Consider the following 21,439-nt stretch of genomic DNA (forward strand, 5'->3'; position numbering starts at 1 on the left):
ACAATTGATTCAAAATTGAACTCTGTATAACTGTTAATCTTAATCGCAGTGTTTCTAAAGAAGGTTTAAGGCAATGATTCCGAATATTTTCTGGCTTACGCCCCCTAGAAATTAGTTTGCAGCACCCCTAACTAGCGTTTTGCCTTATTATTTCCTCGCAACTTTTTTTTCTTTGCTAAATCAAACTTATATATTGCTAAAATAGATAGGGTCAGTCTCTTTGTATAACCACTTGTGGTTCAAGGCTGATCCTTCCCCAAATCCGGAACGTTATTTACTTTTCTATTTGTGTGTGTATTGTAATAAGCGTGGATGGGGACAAAAATAAACTTGAAACTTGAAAATTAAGTGGATTACTGTAATGTCACAATAAACCAAATTGAAAAATAAATCATTTATACACAAAGTAGGAAATCATTGTTTGGTTTATTGTACTACATTTGTATCAAAAGGTTTTCCAATCGGGAAAAGATTAGCCAGTTAAAAAATCCCAGGTATTTTACGCGGCACTCTTTGGCAGTAGAAATGGCACACTGGTGGGTTACTCGTTTAACTACTCGTTTACGGTGTGCGCTTAAATCCTTTTTTAAGATAATTTTACGATATATTTATCATCAGCCATCGTCTCATTAATTTAAACCCTGAGTTGTTTATTAAACAGTTTTTTTTGGTTTAAACCTTGTATCCCTCCATTATTATTACGTAAAGGCAAAAAGGGTAATAGGCAAAATTTTTGAGACGCACTGACATAGAACCAAGTATACTAAAAACAGCGTGGAGGGTTATGATACATGAAGAGGTAATAAAAACAGATTAATGATTCAAAGCATAACAGGAATCTTGCTTGCTCATGTTAGGTTGGTTGGACCATTTTTTCCCAGGAAAGATTAAATATTCTACATGTAAATCGATTTTATACCAAACATAATAACAGCCGTTCACATGCACCAACCATTCCAATCTATCATCCATTATGATAAAGCCAGGATTGATTTGTAATCGGTATTTGGCTATGTAAAATTGAATGTTTGTAAATATAGCTCTCGTCCGTTAACATTAAATAAGAAAAAATACGCCGCATAACTTTACCCGTTTGAATGAATGTTATCATAGTTAAGTCAGTGATTCATGTAAATTGCAAAGTAAAATATACTTTTCCATCAAATTTGCGTTATAAATCTCTAATAAATATTAGAGCACTCCTTAATTTAAGCAAACGACAAAAAATTGCCAACTAACCGACAAAAAATCCAAGAAACAATGGAATTCCAAGCACTGGAAGCAGGATTAGGACAAGCTTCAGAGTTGCCTGTGCCTCTTCCGCCATCTTCCGCATCTCTTGGTCATATGGATCAGGATTGCTGGGAGCCGGAACGCTCCTCCTCAGTCGGATCGTAATACAAGCAACTCGAACCAGGATGAAGAGGTTGATGAAGGCCACCAAGCAAACTGGGATCACTATCGACCAGATGAATGTAGGGCTCGTAGGGTCCATCCAGCATCTGTCGTGCTGGTAGCTTGTAGTCTCTGTGGTAGAAGTTTGAAAAAAGTTTGACGGTTGTTGTCTTAATAAGGATAACTGAAATATTTTATTTTTTATTTAATATTAGAATACAGAGGTACAAGTTAAAATTGATTTAACATGTGTTAGATAGTGATATGTTATGGATTTGTGATACAATTTTCTTCCGATATGAATAGCCGTTATAGCAGAAACGTTCTAACTTCCATTTATGTCACAATGTTTTTGTTATCTCTCAAACAAAAACATTGTGACATAAAATGGAAGTTAGAACGCTATCGGGGAAATACATGTTATCAGGGGGAATACATGTTATCATTATTCCGTTACCAATAGTAACATATTTTGCAAATCGCAATGTTGTCTGTTGCAATGAATCATTCTCATTTTTTTTAATAGTTTGACTTGACTTTAGTCGTTTATGTTTTGATTTTTTGATTCAATGTATTTTTTAATAAAATCGCTCATTTTAATGATGTGCCCTTAAAACAGTTTTTTTGTTTTGTTATCGTTTTTGGTATCATCTTTCATAATTTTGACCAGAATCAAATGAGCCAAAATGTTCAACAATTACTCGTATTCTTGGTAACTTTAGGACGTCAAACTTCTGCTATTTTGAAATTGACTTGACTTAAGCCATTTTAAAAAGACTTACTTACAACAACTGCTTATTAACTTACCAATACCGAGCTGTTGTACTTTGGAAAGTGCCAGGTACGAATCGGTGTAATAACCCGAGATCGCCGCAGCTAACGTGATCAACCCGGGGATTACCCAGCCGGTGAATACCCGAAGAATGTTACGCTTCAGTGACTTCATGTTTGTGTAATGCAGGGCCTGGTCCGAAGTCTTGATGGCTAAAGTAACACCTTCAATAAGCATCCAGAACACTGAAAATTAAAAACAAATTGTTAAACGTTTGCTACGTTTGGAACATTACACGGTTTTATTCATTTGTTTAAATTTTAACAAATGTGTTAGAGCTGTAGCGTTTAAATGAAATCGACATACTTCTGTTTTGCAGTTTTAGATTTTAACTGATAATTATAAGTTATAAACGAAACGCCTAAAACAAAAATATATGTTGGTTAAGTTTTAGATTTTGTATTTTTTTTAATTTGCTGCGTTGTGACGTCATAAGCTAAACTAGATTGACATCTTGCTTGTGATTGTGTCTAGTTTAAAATGTCAAAAATGCTTTCGTAAGCAAATAAACTCGCTTAAAGAAGGTTAACTAAAGTAGGGCGTAGAAACATGTTGGTATTAACGAAGGTTTGATATTTATAAAAGTTTATAAGTTTTAATGACAGAAGTTAAACTGGCTACATCATGTTTATGATTTCAGGTTGTTACACGTTCACACACCCCCGAAAACGTTTCAATTCTCCGAAAAAACAATAAGGCCTACAAAGGATTTTTAGCCTTATGAAAGAAGCACGAAGGTGGGACAATATTATACTCACTGAAAAGAAGTGGATACCTGCGTCAAAATTAACTCATTGAAAGTAATTGCACACAAGTTAAGATCCGCTGTAAAATTAAATAAGTACTTACTTGAAGTGAGTAAAAAGTACTGAAGCGTGACGGCCACTGGAAAGCAAAGCTCAGGCACGTACAGCGCCACCTCGTGTGCGATGTTGGCGGAGTGGAAGAGGCACAAGGAGAAGGAGAGGTTGATCTGGACGAACGTCCGGTCGTTGTGCAGCTGCTTCCTCACAGTTATGAGAATGAAGAAGGTGATGAGAAGAAAGAATATGGACACTCCCTCCATCACAAAAGACAGGATCTGAAATTTAGCATTGGAGGTTTTTTTACTACATGTCGGCAACCTTGGAACAGAAGAGTCCTTTGGTCTTGTTTTTAACTAACCAAAGCGTCCTCTGAGCCAACTAACTAACTTATCGTAGGATCTAATTTTGTTTAAAACACTTACAGTAACTATTAAGATGTAGTTTAACCCATGTTACAGTTGAACATTAAGCTTTAACACTTTATAATGGAGGTCAGTACTGGGAAACATAGCTTATTGGAACAACGTCATATACAAACACAAACATCTGATTTTGTTTTCATGTAAACTCGCTGTCTGCGATTTACGGAAGCCAAAACTCGCATGTTGGTTTCTAACCACTGCAGTAGAGTCACATTACATATTCTGGGAAACCGTTGTAATATAAGAAGGGATCAAACCTAACGGAAATATATCGTAAGGTCTGTATCATTTGTCACTGGTTCACCAGTGTTCTAAACAAGTGATTTGAAATGACTTAAGTCGCAGTCAAGTCATTTATAAGATTGCTTTAGTCCAAATCAAGTATTTTTTCAGTAAATAACAAGTCAAGTCCAAGTCATCAGTTGGCCAAGTCAAGTCATAATTATAGAGCAAGTCAACTGTAATTCAAGTCCTTAAAAATGAACGTTAAACTATTAGAATTGGTAAACTCATTCGCTTATAAGTATGACATATAACTAACCTTAACTACTTAATCAAAGTATTCTTTCGAATAACAAAATCTGCCTGAATCCGTATGGTGAAAACAAACGATTCTGGTTGCACATCAATGATAAAGATTAAACCGAAAATTTTCGGTTAACTAAGTTTTGTACTTAGTTTAATTCTTAACTACTTAATTAATGAAATTACTTTATTTTAAAACAAGTCATTTGTCCAAAACACTTAAGTCAAGTCACGTCATTTAAAAACAGTGACTTAAGTAATTTAAACACTTAGGTTCACAGAGCAATAAAACAAGTACAAGCTTATGATTCACACACCTTAACATGATAAGGAACAGTTAGCGTTTCGACGGCCAGCAGGACGCTGAAGGCGGTCGTGTGATCGCACTCGCATCGGACCTCCGTCTTCAATTCGCTCTTCTTCCATTGGCATCCCTCATCAGAGAGACCTGTTTTTGTGAGGAAAACGCACTTCCAGGAGAGCTCGGTGAAGACAACTTGACCTCCGTCCGCCTCGGATTGGTAGAGGGGCAAGACCTCGTCTTGGAACGTGGTTTCGTTTGTTATGTCGAAGGAAAACTGAACAGGGGCGCTGATTATTTCACCGGCAGCATTTGTGAGGTCTATGAGCGCAAATAGGGCCGACTTCAAAGGAAAGTGGTCGACTTTCGTGATTTTTGTGAGCGATTCGTGATTTTGATACTCAAGGAAATCGAGGATAGATTCCGGCATTTCAAAGACAGAGAGAAAAGCTTGATGCCATAGAAAACTTCCAATTGCTTCGAAAGAAATTCCATCGTTCCGTGGTAAGTCATGACCCAGTATGTTTGTCGTTGGGTTAGAGTTAGGGCTATGTATTGCATTAGCGGAATATAAGTTCACGAGTTCAAAGACTTCATTCAGCAGTGCTGTGGTGTTAGGTTGAACACTTCCTGGGGTGGCACAAGATTGATGTTTTTAATATGGCATTAGGGACCTTGTAGTAATCTATACCTTTGTCCAAACCAAGTTCCTTTTATTGTGTTGAACATGTTTAGATTTTAAGGTATTTGTGGTTCAGTTAAATCGTTTAATAATAAAAACAATCTTAATAATTTATAATATTGGCTAATTTCGACGTAGAAACGTATTAAAACGAAAAACTACAACGTATTGTAAAACTAACACAATTGTTATTTTCTCACAAGCTCGAACGTAAAACAAAGCAATTCGTAACACGTAATTTAGATTTAAAACAAAAGTCAACTTACCCAAAGCAGCTAATCTGAATACAAAGACCATCAAACGGGAGAAAGGCATTACTCTACATAAACTTTACGACTAAACGTTTAGCAATGATCAAAATACAGCGGTTATTTCGTTTGTATCATTTTGCCCTACTTCAAGTGCTCCGCAACATTTTTCACTTTAGGCTCACTGACAGAGTTAAAATAACAATATATATGTCATTCGACAAGTGACTCACGAGTATATAAAGACGCATTTTACAATTAAATGCTTCGAAGATAATCGGTGTTACATGTAATCTTACAAAATTGTTTAACATGCAAATATTAGGATATATAACCCAATTTAACAAACTTAAATTAATCAGTTCACGTTTGATTGATATGAACCATGTCTTTGATTTGCTTTTTCAATTTTCTTAATTTTCAGATAAATCATTTTCACAACGAATCTTAATATTTTTTTTTATCGAATCTTAATAAATCTAATATTATAAAACTATTGCAGTCGGCGACCAAACCAAATTAAACAAGCGACCCTTAGAACGTTGGTTAACAATTACAATTACCAGAGGAGCTGTTTTTGATTTATGTTACCATGCCTTTAGCAACAGTTTATATAAGCGACCCTTAGGTTGAGGAACACTGCCTTAAGTCAACAATACTGCTGAGTTACCCAAATATATATGCTGATGAAATGTTGGGCTGAGCTAGAAACCATTGCTGTCAGCTGTTTAATTGCTCAAGAACTTGAACCGGGTTCGGTTTAATTAGGGCGACTACTTCGCATTTTAAAGAATAAAAATCATTAATAGCGTATACGTTCTGCAGACAACGTGCGACTGATCTGAAAAGGGAATGTCGATAGCAAGGTATCACAGCAATCTGGCACCTGTGGTAACCATAGGGCATCCTCGGATGTTGTTAGCCTTTCCATACGCGCGTGCAAAAATACGCAATTCCGCTTTATTTCGGAAAAACACAAACACAAACGTCGCGTTGCTTTTGTTCGACGTAAAACGACAGCACGAACACGTGTATTTTGCTGAATCTCATCGCGCCATTTTAGTGACGTGACAAACACGTAAAATAGCCAATAACCGACAGGCCATTTATTCACGCCTTACACCGGCATTTTTTCCTACGTTGAAAGCATTTTGTTGCAAAACAAGTCGAAGTAGCTTTTCTGTTTGTTATAATTGGGTAAAAAACGGATTTCCGATATTATCGGATTCAAACCGATATCAGCGTGCATATATCCGTACACGCCTGATACTATGTGACCAAATTGACAAACTTCAGTTATGAATTGCTATCCAAGGCGACGATTTTCATATTGTAAGACAAACTAATTAGAAAATAGAAGGTCAACAACTTTCCCAAGGTAAAGTAAATTTTGGCCTTACAACTGATAAACAATTACCTCTGAACGTTTTAATTTCATCTATTTGTTCGAGCATAGTAATGACACCATTCGGGTACTTGTTTTCTTTTTGTGGACAAAATTACTTGACAAAAGTGTTTTACACAAGTGACTTACAAGTAACTTAAGTTGGAAAGTGTTTTTAAGTAAACTTAGTAAACTTCGGTTAGTTTTTAACCCCAATTCCAGCTTGTAAAACAGTTTGATCACTGATTGTAACGTGTTTGTTGTTTGCTATTCAAAATACCACTCATGATTGGATGAGCTCACTATAGGTTTAATCATGTAACATTTATAGTGATGTAGATGACTTGACTTGGAATGGTAATGACTTTGACTTTGACTTCACGTGCTATTTGTCGCAAATGACTTGACTGAGACTTCATTCATTTTAACATCACTTCTTTACGAACTCTTTAAAAGTTAAGTCGCCCGGATTATGTTGAAAGATTATTTTTTGCAGTAACATATACTTACACTGTAAGAGAGAAAGCCATCGGGGCTTAACCTACAGTAATGGTATACAAGGGAATAACAAATGGTGGTTTATTGGCCCTTAAAAACAGTTTATCGTGTTGTGATCTCTTGTTAATTGATAAATAACAAAGAAATGACCTGTTGTTATTTTAGCATTTTCCTTAAAATAGTGTTTAGTTTAGCAGACTTTTGCACATTGTGGCATGACATGGACATTATTACGTCAGTATATTGCACTTAACATTCGCACAAGCAACTTTTGCTTTTTTTTTGCCCAACAATGATGTTTCGCAAACAAAAAACATAAGGGCCGATGCACCATTTAGTACTTATTTAAAGAACCGATTTTTATTCTACAATTTGAAAGCATAAGACATTATAACGTTGTACCAGAAACAATAGGTAACATGCGGTCTGGTGGGAATATGCAAAGTTTAACGCAGCGCTTCGTAGTTATACAGTATGGTATGTTAATTTCGTTTTTTACAACAAGAACAATACTGCAAGTGGAATATACGAAACAAAAACAGGAAAACTACAACGCCTCAGTCCAAAATCGTTACTCATCGCTTTGATATGCCTGAGCGGAAGCCCCACTTTCTGCAGCTTGCATTGCAAATCTTCAATCACAGTTCTGTCACTGTACAAAAGCAAATTGATACGAGCTTTTGCAGTAATGGTGCGGCTGTCAATAATCTGCGCCACCAGAATTAAAAAAACAGGTTGTTGAAAGCTTGATAGTTATGCAATGTTTATATGAGTTTCAGTGTATAGGACGTGAGTTTTACGACAAATCTCAGTTATAATATTCCAAAACATCTGTTCTGCCAAACTATCACTTGCCACCAGGCATACTCAAAAAAAGCTTTCTGGTAATTGTAATTTTTAACCAAGGTTTCGGCAACCTATTTAAATCGCCTTTGTCGGGGTGAATGACACCGGAAGCTCGTAGTACAATAATGAAAAACACACAGGAAAAATGCAAGAAAATCGCGGGCAACAACACCATAAGAAAAACAATTAGCAGCAGGCTGAAGGTAGCAAATACGTTATCGCAGTCGACCTAAAATTTGGCTGCCGAAGGCAGTTTGAATAAGTTGCCGAAACGTTGATTAAAAATCACAATTACCAGAAAGCTGTTTTTGAAAATTACTACTATGCCTGGTGGCAGCAGTTTATAAATCACAGTTATGGTGATAATGTGACAGCATGTTATCTTTTTTGTTTCTTTTGTTTATCGCTAAACACAAAAATTACGGGCTGCTAACTGTTCCTAATATGTACTATCTGCTTATACTCTGCTGTAGTTACAAACGTAGGCTATATTTTGTGAGGCATAAGTATAACATTTTAAAAAGACTGTCAATGTTTTCACACCTAACGTTTGTAGTACGCTGCGCTTAAACCTTAGGATGGAACCTCTTTCTGAGCACAAAGAAGAGAGAACACTTTACGCAAGAAGGTGGATCTTTCTTGCCGGGCTTGTGTTTTACCAGATTGTCAGCGGCATTTCTTTCGCTGGTTTTGGAGAAATCAGCAACTTTTACTCGCAATATTTCAACGTGGAATACTCGGTGGTTGATTGGATTACAAACGGACGAAATTTCAGCACCGCAATATTCACCATACCCTTGGTATGGTTCATATTCAAAGGGCAACTACAGCTCAGAAGAATGTTGTTGGTTGTGGCATTATTAAGCACTTTAGGAATGTCTTTTATAACAGCATCGCTAGCACATCCTTCGCTGATATCACTCATATTTATCGGACAGTCTTTCTTGGGTTTTTCAGAGACTATAACTGTCGGTTCCCCTTCCACATTTGCAGTGTTATGGTTTCCTGAAAATCAAGTTGGAACTGCAATTTCTGTTAACGTGGTTGGACTTGTATTCGGTGATATATTAGGCTACTTATTACCGCCCAGTTTGCTGTATTTACCTGAATTTGGAACCAACAGCTCTGCATATAACCTGAGCAAACTTGAAATGGATCACGGTCGACAAAATTTACAGATAATGTACGGAACATATTTAGCTATTTCTGGCATTGTAGGGTTGTTGTTTTTCATGTTTCTAACTGACAAACCCCCAACAGCCCCTACAACAGCGCAAGAAATAAAGGATAACAACACCAAAGTGACTAAAACAAGACAAATGTTTTTTAAAGAAACAAAATCATTGTTTACAAATTGTTTGTTTGTAGTTATGGTATTTCTATTTTCCATTAATTTTCAATTCGAAGTTCCTGAAAACCTCATGATGTCAGAGATCACTAACAGCTTGGACTTGAGTATCTTTTCATATTTCCCTTCTGATATGTTAAGTGGCATTATTATGTTTTCCTGGTCCGTTGGTTGCATATTTGGGTTGCTGCTTTCAGGAAAACTTGTCGACAATTGCAAGTCTTACAAATCTTTATTATTAGTAAGTCTTTCACTAACTTTCCTTTCCACAGTTGGAATTGCAGTTGGCCTTTACGAAAATTCAACAGTTGTCGTTTTTGTAACTATTACCCTTTTGGGATTTTTCTCCGGTTGTACAGTCGTTATAGCGATGGAAATGTTAACGCAACAGACTTATCCAATCGACGAAACCTTCGTAAATGCTTGGATGGGTGGAATACAATCAGCTGTAGCAATATTTCTGGGTTGGTTCGGAAGAATAATTTACAATAAATACGGCAAAATTGCACTCCTGGTGTTCCAATGCTTATTGATTCTTGGTTGTGTCTTATTGGGATGTTTAATTTCGTCGAAAAACAAGAGACTGGAAATTGGGGAAGATGATTCAAAATTTGAAGAAGAAACCCCTTTAGTCGAAAAATAGAACTTTATGCTCAGGTTTTATATTTTGCTTTTCTGGTCATTAGTTGGCAAACTACTTTTTTTATAAAACGTTGGATGACTAACCGTATACACAGCAATACCTTTGCATATGTAATTAATTTTAAAGTTTTATTCTTGCAAAATTCCTTTTTTTAGTACTTCTACCCTTTATATTTAAATCGTTTTTTTTTCTTTAACCTTTTTCATCGAAATTCATGCTGTTACGTGGCTTCTAAAAATTTTAATAAAACAGGAACTATTATGAAAGGTAAATTTAGGCAAGTTGTTCGCAGCCTTTTATTTTAAGCGACCATATTAGGGTCATTTATAGCGGTCACAGTACCCTTAAAAACTATCTTTTTGATTTTTTATCTAAAATTTTTATCTTATTATGTCACCTAATGTTTCGTAGAAATTACATTAAAATTTATCTGCAGTCTAAAAAAACAGCTAATTAAGCAAATGTTCGAACCTGTATTACACAAGGAAACCACAGGATATTTTAAATGTCATAATATATCAATCATGGTGCAAATTGGAGCTTTCACAGACCCCCTGATAACGGTTTGTAGACCTCTTTGGGTTCCGCGGACCCCGATCGTAAACCGTTGGTTAGGGTATGGAAATTTTTTGACCTGAATTTGAGTAATAAAGGTTCTTCTAGATAACACGTTAACTTATGTAAGTCAAAAAAGTACAGTAACTATTCCAGCTGTTATTCTATCCCAACCATAATTTAAACCGATTAAGACAGTGGTTCTCAACCTTTTTTCTTTCGTGGCCCATTCACGTTGCAAAAAAAATCTGTGGCCCAATAAATTTTTATGAAAGAAAAAGCTTTAAAATAGGTTTAAAACAAAACACAGCAGAATACATTTCAAAACAGATTATTTATTCAACCGTACATTAGTAAGATGCTTGCAGCTGAACAATAAATTTACATTCCTTTTTAATTCCTCCCCAAGCCATTATTCCTGTAAAATAACATATAGTGACACAAATAAAACTAAATCTAGCTTTTTTAAATTGGTCTGTGGCTCACCTCAAATGTTCTTATGGCCCACAGTGAGCCATGGCCCACTTGTTGAGAACCGCTGGATTAAGATGAATGTTAATTAATTTTGTCCTCGGTAGAAGGGTAAAAATGTTGCAGGCTTTATGCTTATTTATTAAGGTCAGCATTTGGTTTATCACGTTGCTTTCAATTGGGGTTACCACCTAATTCGCCTGCTGCTGACAACCAGACGTATTTCCTGTCTGTACATAAGATTAGTGTTAGTTCGGATATCAATATTTTTACTATCCGGATAACGGATATATCCGTATATTTGGAATTTATCTAACCGGTTAACCGGAAAATAACTGCTAAGTGAGACAATCGATTTCACGAGGTTTGCATGAAAAATTAATTGTAAAATCATTACACAGTTTTATTGTAGATCTTCGTACACGCGCAGTTCGAGAAAAATCACGCAAAAAGCTTTTTAATTGACACTACCAGACTTTACCTTGCCATGAGAATGCAGTCTTCTATTAAAATAATCATTCATTATGCTTTCTTTGTGACGTGATAGTAAATTTCACTCGTGCATTTTACGAGTACCGTAGTTGAAAGTATATAAGACATTAGAAGTGTGAACAAAGGTTTAATTGCGCTCAGCGGGAGTCAGCCTCTACGTCAGTGGTTCTAAACCTTTTTGTACCTGTGGCCCCTTTTTGATGCTTTCAAATGGTCGCAGACCCCTTACATTTTCTGGTGGAATATCTGCGTTTATAGTTCTTTTTAATAATTCAGTATATCTGCTGTGTACCTTATGTTGAATAAATTAACAGACAACACCAAATTACTTTATAACACGTTTATTTCAATGTGATTTCTGCTGCCGACCCCCGGTTGAGATACTCTTTTAGCCGGTTAACCGGCAGAATTATATCCGGATATCAGATAGAAAAAAAAACTGCGGTTAATCGGTTAGCTGTTTTCTTAGTAACTGTAGAAATCAAGCTTTGCAATACTCAGCACTTCTTTCTATTATTGCTTGCGTCTACAAGGACAATAGCGAACGTACAATTTTCGCACGGTACAAAGCAAAACAGTCGAGAAATCGGTGCAGGTTTTCTGTAAGGCGAAAAAGGAATTGGTTAGCGCTCAATACTTCATGTATAAACAAAAAGAATGCGAAAAATAAACATACCAAAGTTTGATGTCTGGCGTGTATAGTGTCTTCGGTAACGATGCTGGTGATGACTGCACCAAGCACCGCAAAACAAAAGCTTTATATAGGAACTAAAGTGGCCCCAAAGTCTAGAAGCTAATTGCATTCTTTGCGTGAGAGGCGCGCACTACCACGCCTAATTAGTGATTGTGCCTATGCGATGCGTCGCGCCATTATGCGCGCGCAAGAACGAAAAATGGACAATAGCGAAAGGCAAAAAACTAACAGTAACCTTATACTGAATCTTACAATATTGGTTTCTAAGCCAATAACACATTTCTGTTAAGTGTAGAAGAAATTGCCGTTGATACGAAATGTATTGCCGCGGACGAATAAATGAAAGCTTAAAAAAAGAACTTAATAAATCGAAATACCAAACAAGTTTGTCAGAAAGAGTGATCCTATTTCCACTTTGACATTAAGCTGATTTTTTTACGTTTTAAACAGTCAGGGTGCAAAAATATGTCAATACAAGACCCGACCAGCAATTTTTACATATTAAATGACGTTTACTTTCTGTGCTATTTTTATTCATTTTAAATCTGAATGCATAATTGGTGTAAGAATATGGAAAAAAAACAATAAACTTCTCTAAAAAAGTGTTGGAGACACTATTGTTGCCGAACTTTTGGCTAAAGAACAGAATTTGCCAAAGTCGTGTTGTAAAAGTGACGTCACAAATTGTTTAGACCGTAATACCGACGTCGAGAGTTTTTCCAGCTGTTTTAAGGATGCGAAAAGGTCTCTGGAAATTCTCCAGTGGTTCTTTTGAAATATAACCTACTTCTGCAAACTTTCAACAGTGATAATAATTTTTACATACTTGGATAAAAAATTAACTGCGACCTCTTAAAATTTATTTGGCCAATTAAGCCTATTAAAAATGATGCTCAAAACTATTAAAAATGATGCTCATGTAATTATAATTAAAAGTGCCAAAAGCGATTTTTTGGGGGTATACCGGCATTTTTTTAAATTTCCTGCTAGATTTTATTATTACATTGCCAAAAAAAAATGTTAAAAAATATATGTGTAATTTAAAAAAAATATATGTGTAATATAGACATTTTCCGTTTTTCCGTGACGCACTTCGTAGCCTTTGACGGCGCAACGGTAAAGAAGCGCTGACCTAGTCCAGATACACCTTCAAAGTGTGTAAACAAACTGGACCTTGTATATCAAAAAGTATTTTAAATGAACTCATGTCTAGTTGTCAAAGGGGCGCGGCTGGCCGAATCCGGCGGCGACCCCTGCTTTGAATATACAAACATTTTTCCGCGTATAAAACGGTGAAACGCAACAACTTAACATAAGAAAGCCAATTATGACATAACAATGGTAGGGAAACTACTAAGCTCGCAGTACGGAAGTTGCCATAAGGTTAAAAGTTACCTACAATGCTGTTTGTCACTATTTTTATGTGAACCTTTTACAAAATTTTGCAATCAGTACTTTCTTGTAACGCCCCCTTATGTGCGTTCAGCGCCCCCCAAATTAGAAAAAGACCAAAAAAGCCCCCTTGTAACTCGCCAACGCCCACAAGGGGGCGGTACCGCCCACGTTGGGAACCTCTGATCTATACGCATTCTGTCCGTTAATTAACCTCGGCTTGCAAACGCAACAATGGACCGAGTATGGAAAATGGTAAGACGCAGGAAATTGATTCATTGAACGCGGCCACATTCAGTAATTTAACGACGGGTGAAATGTGATAACGAGGGGTATTTGCCCGCTATAGTTTACAGCAGAGGTTGCGAGTTGTACAAAGGCGCCTTGCACAAAATGTGTTAGGGCTACATGAGGTTGTTTTGGTTGCATAAGAGGTGAAATACGTCCGAACACTACTGTATGTGGGTTCTTGGTATTTTTTCAAAAAAGTCAGGCAAACCAGTGCAAGTTTTCAGGCAGTTGCATTAGTTTATTACTGATATGGTAAAGTCGTCCCTTTTTACCAAAATCGATTATTTGTCAAGATATACTGTAAACGGCTCCCAACTAAAAAGGCTAAAGTTGTTAACGTATATAGTTAATCTTTAACCAAATCATCTTGATTTCTCTGCTTTAAACTTATTTCCTTTTTTTCCTTTCCATTTATTGTACGAGCGTTCAGTGTCAATCACCCTGACGAAGGCGGCTTGTATAGGTTGCCGAAACGTTGGTTAACAATTACAATTACCAGAGGAGCTGTTTTTTGATTTATATTTAAACTTATAGGTTCGTTGTCATAAATATATTTTTCAACCTTGACCTTAGCTTACTTTAAAAAATGAAACAGGTCATTTTAGCAGTAGTTGCGGGTGACGTTTTTACGTAATAAATACCCTTAAACCATATTGTAATGTTTCCTAATTTATCACGCTTATATTTTTATTATAATCCTAATATTTACTTTATTTGAAAGGAAACCGTTTCATTTCAACGTACAACTTGATTGTACCACACAGAAAGAGTTTTTTCCGACCCACTGCGTTTCCTTAACTCTCTAAACCGCGCAGTCTTGCAGAAATAAGTAAGTTTCACAATCCAGCAGGTCTGGGCGTTTAACAGGAAATTGTGCGGCAGCTTGAGCGCTCAACAACTTTCACTCGACGCGGAAATGTTACTGACCCAGTTTCTCTTAGTGGTCTGCTTCAAGATAGCCTCAGCAACTGGTAAGATCAAGTTAGACCTGTAACAAGTATATTTGATTTTTTAGCATGTTTGGTGTTGTAGGATGTTCGCAATGTTTGCTGGAAAGTATAAGTTAAATTAGAATAATCTTTTTATTGAAATGCATGAACATTTTTTAGAGATGACGTCACAAATGTACGTCATAACAGGACGGCTGAAGCAAGTAACCTCAGGTTGCAAATATATGCAACTGGCATCTAGGTTTAAGACTATGACTATGACAGGATGGCCTGGTAAAAAAACGGACTTGACTAAGTAAAAAAAAAATTTTTTTTAGCGCAACGCCGTTCCGGCTTCCTTTTACCACTGCTGGGAAATTAATAAAAGCTCTGTCAGGTTGTTAAACTTCACGCAGCAGTTTTTAGTAAGTTATATACGATGTAACTGGTGTTGACCAAATCTCTGGTGGCCTGTAGGAGGTGTGTTATCCTGATTGCGGAGAATTTATTGTCACCGGTGAATTAACGCGCGTAAATATCAAGGCGCCCATTAATGTTATATCGTTTGTCAAGTTTGTAACACAGGATTGTTCAGACGCTATCAAAGCTTTATTTGCGTACTTAAAACTAAACAGACTGAAACCCTATGTTTTAAAACAATTCATTGCACGGTTGCTCTCATTAAAATATCTCGAAGTCGTATGTTTGGTCTCAAGATTAAAATAATGTATTTTATAACTGGACAGTGGACAATTGGATGTATGACCTAATGAACTCAGCTGTAAAAGGGTAAACCAGCTTAATTCGTGCGAAGGAAATTGCTTAACCGCAACGCTATCTGACGCTTGCAAAACGCTCAAGATCCAATCTATGACCTTACTTAACAATATTACATGCGGCGACAGGGCATTGGTACACGATTGGGCATCTTAAATTCAATTTTCCATACCGTGACCCGTTTCTTTTTTTACGCTTGTTTGACCCGTCTGTAAACAATTATTGCTATTTTACAGTTATATCTTGCCAATCATTTGTAGTTCTAACAATTTGCTTTTTTCTAAAACCAACACGTGGCCATACCTATTTAACCACGTTAAAGGTAAATAAAATGCGCCAACCGTAATTCCATATCTTCTTCTAATATGTCTTAAAGCTTTGGCAAATGGTTTTTCGCTTTGCGAGAATCAATAACATTTTTTGTAATATAGCTTTTATATTGAAAGTTACACCTCTCCAAATAATTGTGTATAGCGTTCTTAAGATTAGATTTATGATGTCACGTTTAGATGTAACTTTATGACGTCACGCTATTCGTAATAACCGTTTTTTTTTTTTTATCTCTGAAAAATGTATGCCGTACCCCCAAACAAAAATCCTAGATCCGCGGCTGGGTAGTATATAAACAAATTTGATGAAGGACTGAAACTCTGCATCAAATAAGTAACAAGATTAATATATTTATTTATCGTTTGTTTTAAATTAGTACGATACGGCAGTGGTCGGCAACCGCCGGTCCGCGAGGAGTTCGTTACTGGTCCGTAGCAGGGTTGTCAGATTAAAATTTGGATTTAAACCCAAACCGTACATAAAATGCGGAAAAAACAGAAATAAGTCAAAAACAATTGAATGTAGTTTTCTAATCAGAACACATTAACTTTTGTTTAAACATACTCCATTGATTGGTATGATAAAAAATCTCAATTAGTATTAAGCACTCGTGACGTTCAAAACAAACCAGTGTGCTGTGAACATATGAGTTACATTGCAAAATGATTCATTATTTTGACGTTTTTGAAACAAACGTATACATTTTAATTGGTTCATTGAAAAAAAGTTTTAATACATTAACTTTACTGAACATAAGTTGTTTTTTAAAGGCCGGTCCGCGGGTAAATTTTAGTTTCAAACCGGTCCGCAGGGCCAAAAAGGTTGCCGACCCCTGCGATACGGTACATGGCTAAACATTTATCAACTTTTAAGTTGAGGTACTATTAGGTGCTAACTAGCCTTGTATACTGGGAAGTTTTTAGCATATAACGCGAAATTTGCAATTTAGATTTTAAACGAAATTTGCAAAACGCTTAACGAATTTTCCATTCAGGTCAAACGCGGAGGGCAAAAGATGGTTCGACCTCTTATGAGCAAGACCTCGCCTCAACTGGGTCTTCAAGCTTGCTATCTCTCGCAATTACAACGGGCGGTTACCCTACCGTACACAACTCCCTCTGTCCTGACGCTAACCGCTCATTAAAACAATCAACCTACAGACGGTTTATAAGCGGCTCTGAAGCTTGCGTAGCTGGAGTAAACAACGTCGCGTTATGGGAGTTTACTCTTACCTCCATTTGCGCAAGAAACGCGAGCGATTTTGAACTTTGTATGACAGCTTACAGTTACAACTACTGCGTTATGGAATCTCTAGTCCGGCAGCAATCTCCTTCAACCCAAACAACGTCCAGTTTTGCTCTGGTCAACGGCTCAATGATGGATGTACGCGCTGTGGACTTGGGGTCAAACCTGCCTCTAAAAGCCACTGTAGGGTTTTCGGTGGACGTTTCGAAAGACCAGACCTTTAAAAACGAAGTGGTACCTTACTATAATAATAAGGCGCAAGGGGGCGGGTTGTTCTTCAGGCAGGCTGAATGGTTTTGTGCATTTTACGACCAAGACACTGGTCAGTTGTCCAGCAAAGGGTGCTCGACAGTCCAGAGTTTGAACTGCGAGAAGGTGACCTGCCAGTGTAATAGCACCGGAATGTATACGGCCTACTTGAGTGTGGACGCTTTGACGCATTCAAAGACCATAACGGTAAGAGTTAGTAATAGTATGGAGCGGGGGTCACCGAACTTTTTCGTTAAGGCACTTGATAACTGTTAGGATTTACAATATATAACATTCATGTTGAACTTTATTACCTTGATAATCGTCATTAAACGAAGAAAATATAAATAACTATGGAATTAAAAATAAATTGTCGTACAATTCTCTATTAAAGTTTAGAAATTTTCGTCAACTTTTTATTGATTTTAAATTGCGTTGGACAATATTAACTGAAGTTCATTTTCATTAAGGATACATTAGGCGGGCCAGATTTATTTACCGGGTAGACCGGATATGAACCGCGGTTTGGTTAACCCTGATGAGTTCCTGAGAAATGAATGTGTGGCATTGGTTTATTTTCTTACTGTTTGTTAGATATTAATATGTAACTGTCGCATACTGTTACATAAATCTCACAAATAAAACCCTTTTTCAGTGCGGCAGGTTACGCTAAAGCAGTGGTTCTTAAACTGGGGGGCGCGCCCCCCATTTTTTTGATTTTAAAATAAGGTTGGGCGCGAGTTTTATTAAAATTGTAAAAGGGGGGCGTGTCTCAAAAAGTTTAAGAACCACTGCGCTAAAGCCTCCTGCCTTACTGAAAAAGCATTGTAAAGGACAATTTACAGTAGTAGGAATATAAAAGCCCATACAGAAAAAGGCCTAATTTTGAAAGTTTCGAATAACTCTTTTTAAAAATAAATAATTAGGGTTATTCGAAACGTTAAACATGATAAATCCTTCCTTATGGGCTTTGATATTCTTACTACGTGTTACTACAACCTCCAACCATTATGCTCTGAAAGTTCAATAAAATTAAAACAACATATAGTCACAACAAAAAAACAACGGCGTGCTACAGAGTACTTAGGGCATTTTCAAATACATTCAACTACTAAGAAAAATTTAATCTAAATCCATATATTTCACAGATCATAACCAGCGTTGGCAGCGCTCTTTCTATATGCTTCCTGCTAGTAACGTTTGTCGTGTTGGTCTCAGTAAGGAACAAAGTGAAGTCGGACAGGACTTTCGTCCAAATCAACTTGGTGCTAGCCTTGGTATTTTTTCACACCTGTGAGCTTTTAAAGAGAAGGGTTAGAGAGGTTCCTGCCTTGTGCGCAGCTGTTACCGTTTCAACACACTTCTTTATCCTGTCCTCAGGTATGTCAACATATGCCTTAAACCAGGGCTGTGGGGTCGGTTAAAAACAACCCAATTGCAACTCAGACCTACAAAATAAACTCTAGTCCAACTCGTAAGCCCGATTCCGGCCAAATTTACTTTTTTTGTCCAGTTCCGTGGCGAACTTTTTTTGTCCAGTTCCGTGGCGGTCGCAGACCTGTTAGGGAAGCCCTGATCTACATTTAAAACAAAGTTTAAAAATTGTAAACGTTGTATTAAAAACTATTAATTATTATTTAAAGCATAATTGTGTAAACAAGCCTTTGTAAACCGCACTATAGTTGCCTCTTACAGCGATCTTGGTACATCGGCAGAATGATCAATCACGATGTTCTGTAAGGTCGTTGTCCTATTTTCGGACGCTCCTCGAGCGAGATTGAGTTGTCAATGGGTTGATGTAAACTCGATTTCTTTCAGTGTTCTGGATGCTGGTCGAGGGCCTGACTCTGGCGGGAAAAGCTTCCAGCAAAAGCCTCCAACTATTAGCCGCAAAACGCCGCAAGCTTAACGCATGCCGCTTCCTAGTAGGATGGGGAATCCCCTTCATGCTAGTCTCAACTTCGGCAGTTTACGGCTTAACCGAAGACATTTACCTCCACAAAATCGAGGAGTTCTGCAGCGAGGCGCCGCTTGTGCTGGACAGCGGCTTCCGCGAGTGTCGCTTGGGCCGCAGTATACGCCTCTGGGTCGCCGCGCTGCCTATCGGGCTGTGTGCGGTCTTGAACCTCGCCGTTTTGCTTCGCGTCGTTGACGTTTCACGGCGTTTGAAGAGTCAAAATGCCGCAGATTTTTTGCACCGCGACCCAAAGGTGTGCAAGCGACGTAGAGACTTGATGGCCAAGGTGGACGAGGCCGCGCACGCGATCAAACTGCTTATGGTGCTGCTGCCGGTTCTTGGGGTCGCCATGCCGCTCACCTTTTTCATTTGTGAGTAGAGGTGATGGGGTAGGGGAAACACCAGTGAGGGAGCGTACCGAAATTGAAACTGTAATTATGTTGAAAATTTATAAAGACTTATTCGAACCGTTCAAAATGCCACCTATTTATGTTTGCGCTTTAATTTTCATTCTACGTCAAACTGCAACATCCACTTTGACTACTTAAGATTTATTTGAAACGTTCACAAAATACTGCTTACTTTTATGTGGGCTTTGATATTCTTTCCACGTCTGAAACCTAAACCATTATCCTCCAAACTGTAAATATTTTGTTGTTTTCTTCACTTTTTCTGCTAGGGGAACGAATATTTTCGATGTGATCGAAATAGCTAAAGTCTATCTGAGGACGCCTTCAATAGAGAGTCTATTTAAACACATTTACCGCCTTTTGCATTTTAATTGGAGTAACAGAATCGGTTATATTTATTTAGATATATTTTATAAATAGCCAAAGTCTTAAGAATAGAACACTACAATTTTTGGGCCTAACACTTACAAAACATGGCATTTAGGGTTTTATCATACATTAAATACCTTTTAAATGCTATAAAATTCTTTATTTTGAATACAGATTCGAGAGTTAATTTTTGTTTTTGAGGCATTGGTTCGAGGAGCTTTGAGTTGCCATGGATCTGCATAGAACTGGTCGCGAACCGGCTTCAGGGAGTCTATGTATTCACCATTTACTGCTTGCTGGGAACCGACGTAAGACAAGCTGCTGTGCGCATGGTTCGACGCACTCTGAACAGAGGATCGCATTGAATGAGCTAAAAACGTTGTTCTTAGTCCTGCTGGTAAGGAAAAACGGGAAAACTGGAGATGATCAGTTAGTTGTTTCGTTTTTGATCAACCATAACGGCCTATCAATTGTAAAATTGTTCTTCCAGCATAATTCATTGTTGTTTCCTTTTCATTATCTTGTGAGTGTTGCCTAGGCGAAAAGAACGATTTTACACTTTATCAGCAACATTATATTCATTATAACGGCTTTTATATCATAGTACCGTACACAGTGTGTACTAGCCTACATACATATATGCTTCACGTACTTTGTACAAACAATAGAGATGAACGCCTAATTATTGCAACAAATTAGTTGTAAAAGTAAGGTTCGCTTGAGGTTATCTAAGTAGCGGACTGATTCAGTATTTGACAACATTTATTACCAAAGTTAAACAGCGATACATCGAACAAACTTCTAGGCCTAGTAACAATACTTTTGTTAAGTTAAAAAAAATTTAATCGACCCTAACACACAATGTTTGAAAAATCAATACGATTAAAAAAAAAAAAAAAAAAAAAATCAATACGCCAAGCGAAAAGCATGGATGATTAAAGCCTAAAAAAACAAATTTTGTTATATTGTATTACCTTGAAAAAAAAAAACAGTTCATGTCCCCCAATTTCAAATCACAAAAAATATAATTTAAATCCATACAAACATATGTTCAGATTATAGGTTGTGCAGCCTATTAAGATTGATCATTTTAACTTGATGTGCAACCACAACGATTTGCTCAACACTGTACATATGATGGTGCAATAAATTTTTATTATTCTTACTACTTTGATTTGTTTCCATTTAAAATTTTTACATTTAGTTTTGCTGTCAAAAAATTAGAATTATATTTTGTCACAAATATTGAAGATACAAATGATGAGATAATTATTTTTTGGCACGCATCAGGGTAACAGGTCGGTTAATAACACCAGAGTCATATTACAGCAAAAAACTCAACTCAAGC

The 21,439-nt window shown here is 36.9% G+C and overlaps 3 protein-coding genes across 3 annotated transcripts; 1 reads left to right on the forward strand and 2 right to left on the reverse strand.

Annotated features, from left to right (window-relative positions):
• Positions 1-577: 577 nt before the first annotated feature.
• LOC146139189 (adhesion G protein-coupled receptor D2-like) lies at positions 578-3,304 on the reverse strand. The gene is made up of 3 exons (XM_083392901.1): positions 3,077-3,304; positions 2,203-2,412; positions 578-1,527 (listed from the first exon to the last, which is right to left on the reverse strand). The coding sequence occupies exons 1-3, from the start codon at positions 3,291-3,293 to the stop codon at positions 1,235-1,237; spliced, it is 720 nt and encodes a 239-aa protein (XP_083249027.1). The 5' UTR covers positions 3,294-3,304; the 3' UTR covers positions 578-1,234.
• A 978-nt stretch (positions 3,305-4,282) lies between these two features.
• Positions 4,283-5,322, reverse strand: LOC146139190 (uncharacterized). Its single transcript, XM_083391736.1, has 2 exons — positions 5,230-5,322; positions 4,283-4,911 (listed from the first exon to the last, which is right to left on the reverse strand). The coding sequence occupies exons 1-2, from the start codon at positions 5,276-5,278 to the stop codon at positions 4,283-4,285; spliced, it is 678 nt and encodes a 225-aa protein (XP_083247862.1). The 5' UTR covers positions 5,279-5,322.
• A 3,133-nt stretch (positions 5,323-8,455) lies between these two features.
• On the forward strand, positions 8,456-18,028 carry LOC146139191 (choline/ethanolamine transporter flvcr2b-like). Its single transcript, XM_083391738.1, has 5 exons — positions 8,456-9,240; positions 9,485-9,506; positions 9,560-9,784; positions 16,856-17,562; positions 18,011-18,028. Exons 1-5 carry the CDS (start codon positions 8,518-8,520, stop codon positions 18,026-18,028), a joined length of 1,695 nt encoding a protein of 564 aa, XP_083247864.1. The 5' UTR covers positions 8,456-8,517.
• Positions 18,029-21,439: the final 3,411 nt, after the last annotated feature.

The sequence above is a fragment of the Ascidiella aspersa genome, chromosome 6 (assembly GCF_963924565.1).
Source record: "Ascidiella aspersa chromosome 6, kaAscAspe10.2, whole genome shotgun sequence".
NCBI lineage: Eukaryota > Metazoa > Chordata > Ascidiacea > Phlebobranchia > Ascidiidae > Ascidiella > Ascidiella aspersa.

Excerpts from the sequence above, each read along its gene's own strand:
- LOC146139189 (XM_083392901.1), bottom strand. The coding sequence starts at position 3,293 with ATGGAGGGAGTGTCCATATTCTTTCTTCTCATCACCTTCTTCATTCTC. Across the intron at positions 2,413-3,076 it reads GTACTTTTTACTCACTTCAA|TGTTCTGGATGCTTATTGAA; the intron begins GTAAGTACTTAT and ends TTTAATTTTCAG. Across the intron at positions 1,528-2,202 it reads AGTACAACAGCTCGGTATTG|AGACTACAAGCTACCAGCAC; the intron begins GTAAGTTAATAA and ends CTTCTACCACAG.
- LOC146139190 (XM_083391736.1), bottom strand. The coding sequence starts at position 5,278 with ATGCCTTTCTCCCGTTTGATGGTCTTTGTATTCAGATTAGCTGCTTTG. Across the intron at positions 4,912-5,229 it reads ATTCAGATTAGCTGCTTTGG|GAAGTGTTCAACCTAACACC; the intron begins GTAAGTTGACTT and ends GTGCCACCCCAG.
- LOC146139191 (XM_083391738.1), top strand. The coding sequence starts at position 8,518 with ATGGAACCTCTTTCTGAGCACAAAGAAGAGAGAACACTTTACGCAAGA. Across the intron at positions 9,507-9,559 it reads AAACTTGTCGACAATTGCAA|TTGGAATTGCAGTTGGCCTT; the intron begins GTCTTACAAATC and ends TCCTTTCCACAG. Across the intron at positions 9,785-16,855 it reads AATAATTTACAATAAATACG|GTCAAACGCGGAGGGCAAAA; the intron begins GCAAAATTGCAC and ends TTTTCCATTCAG.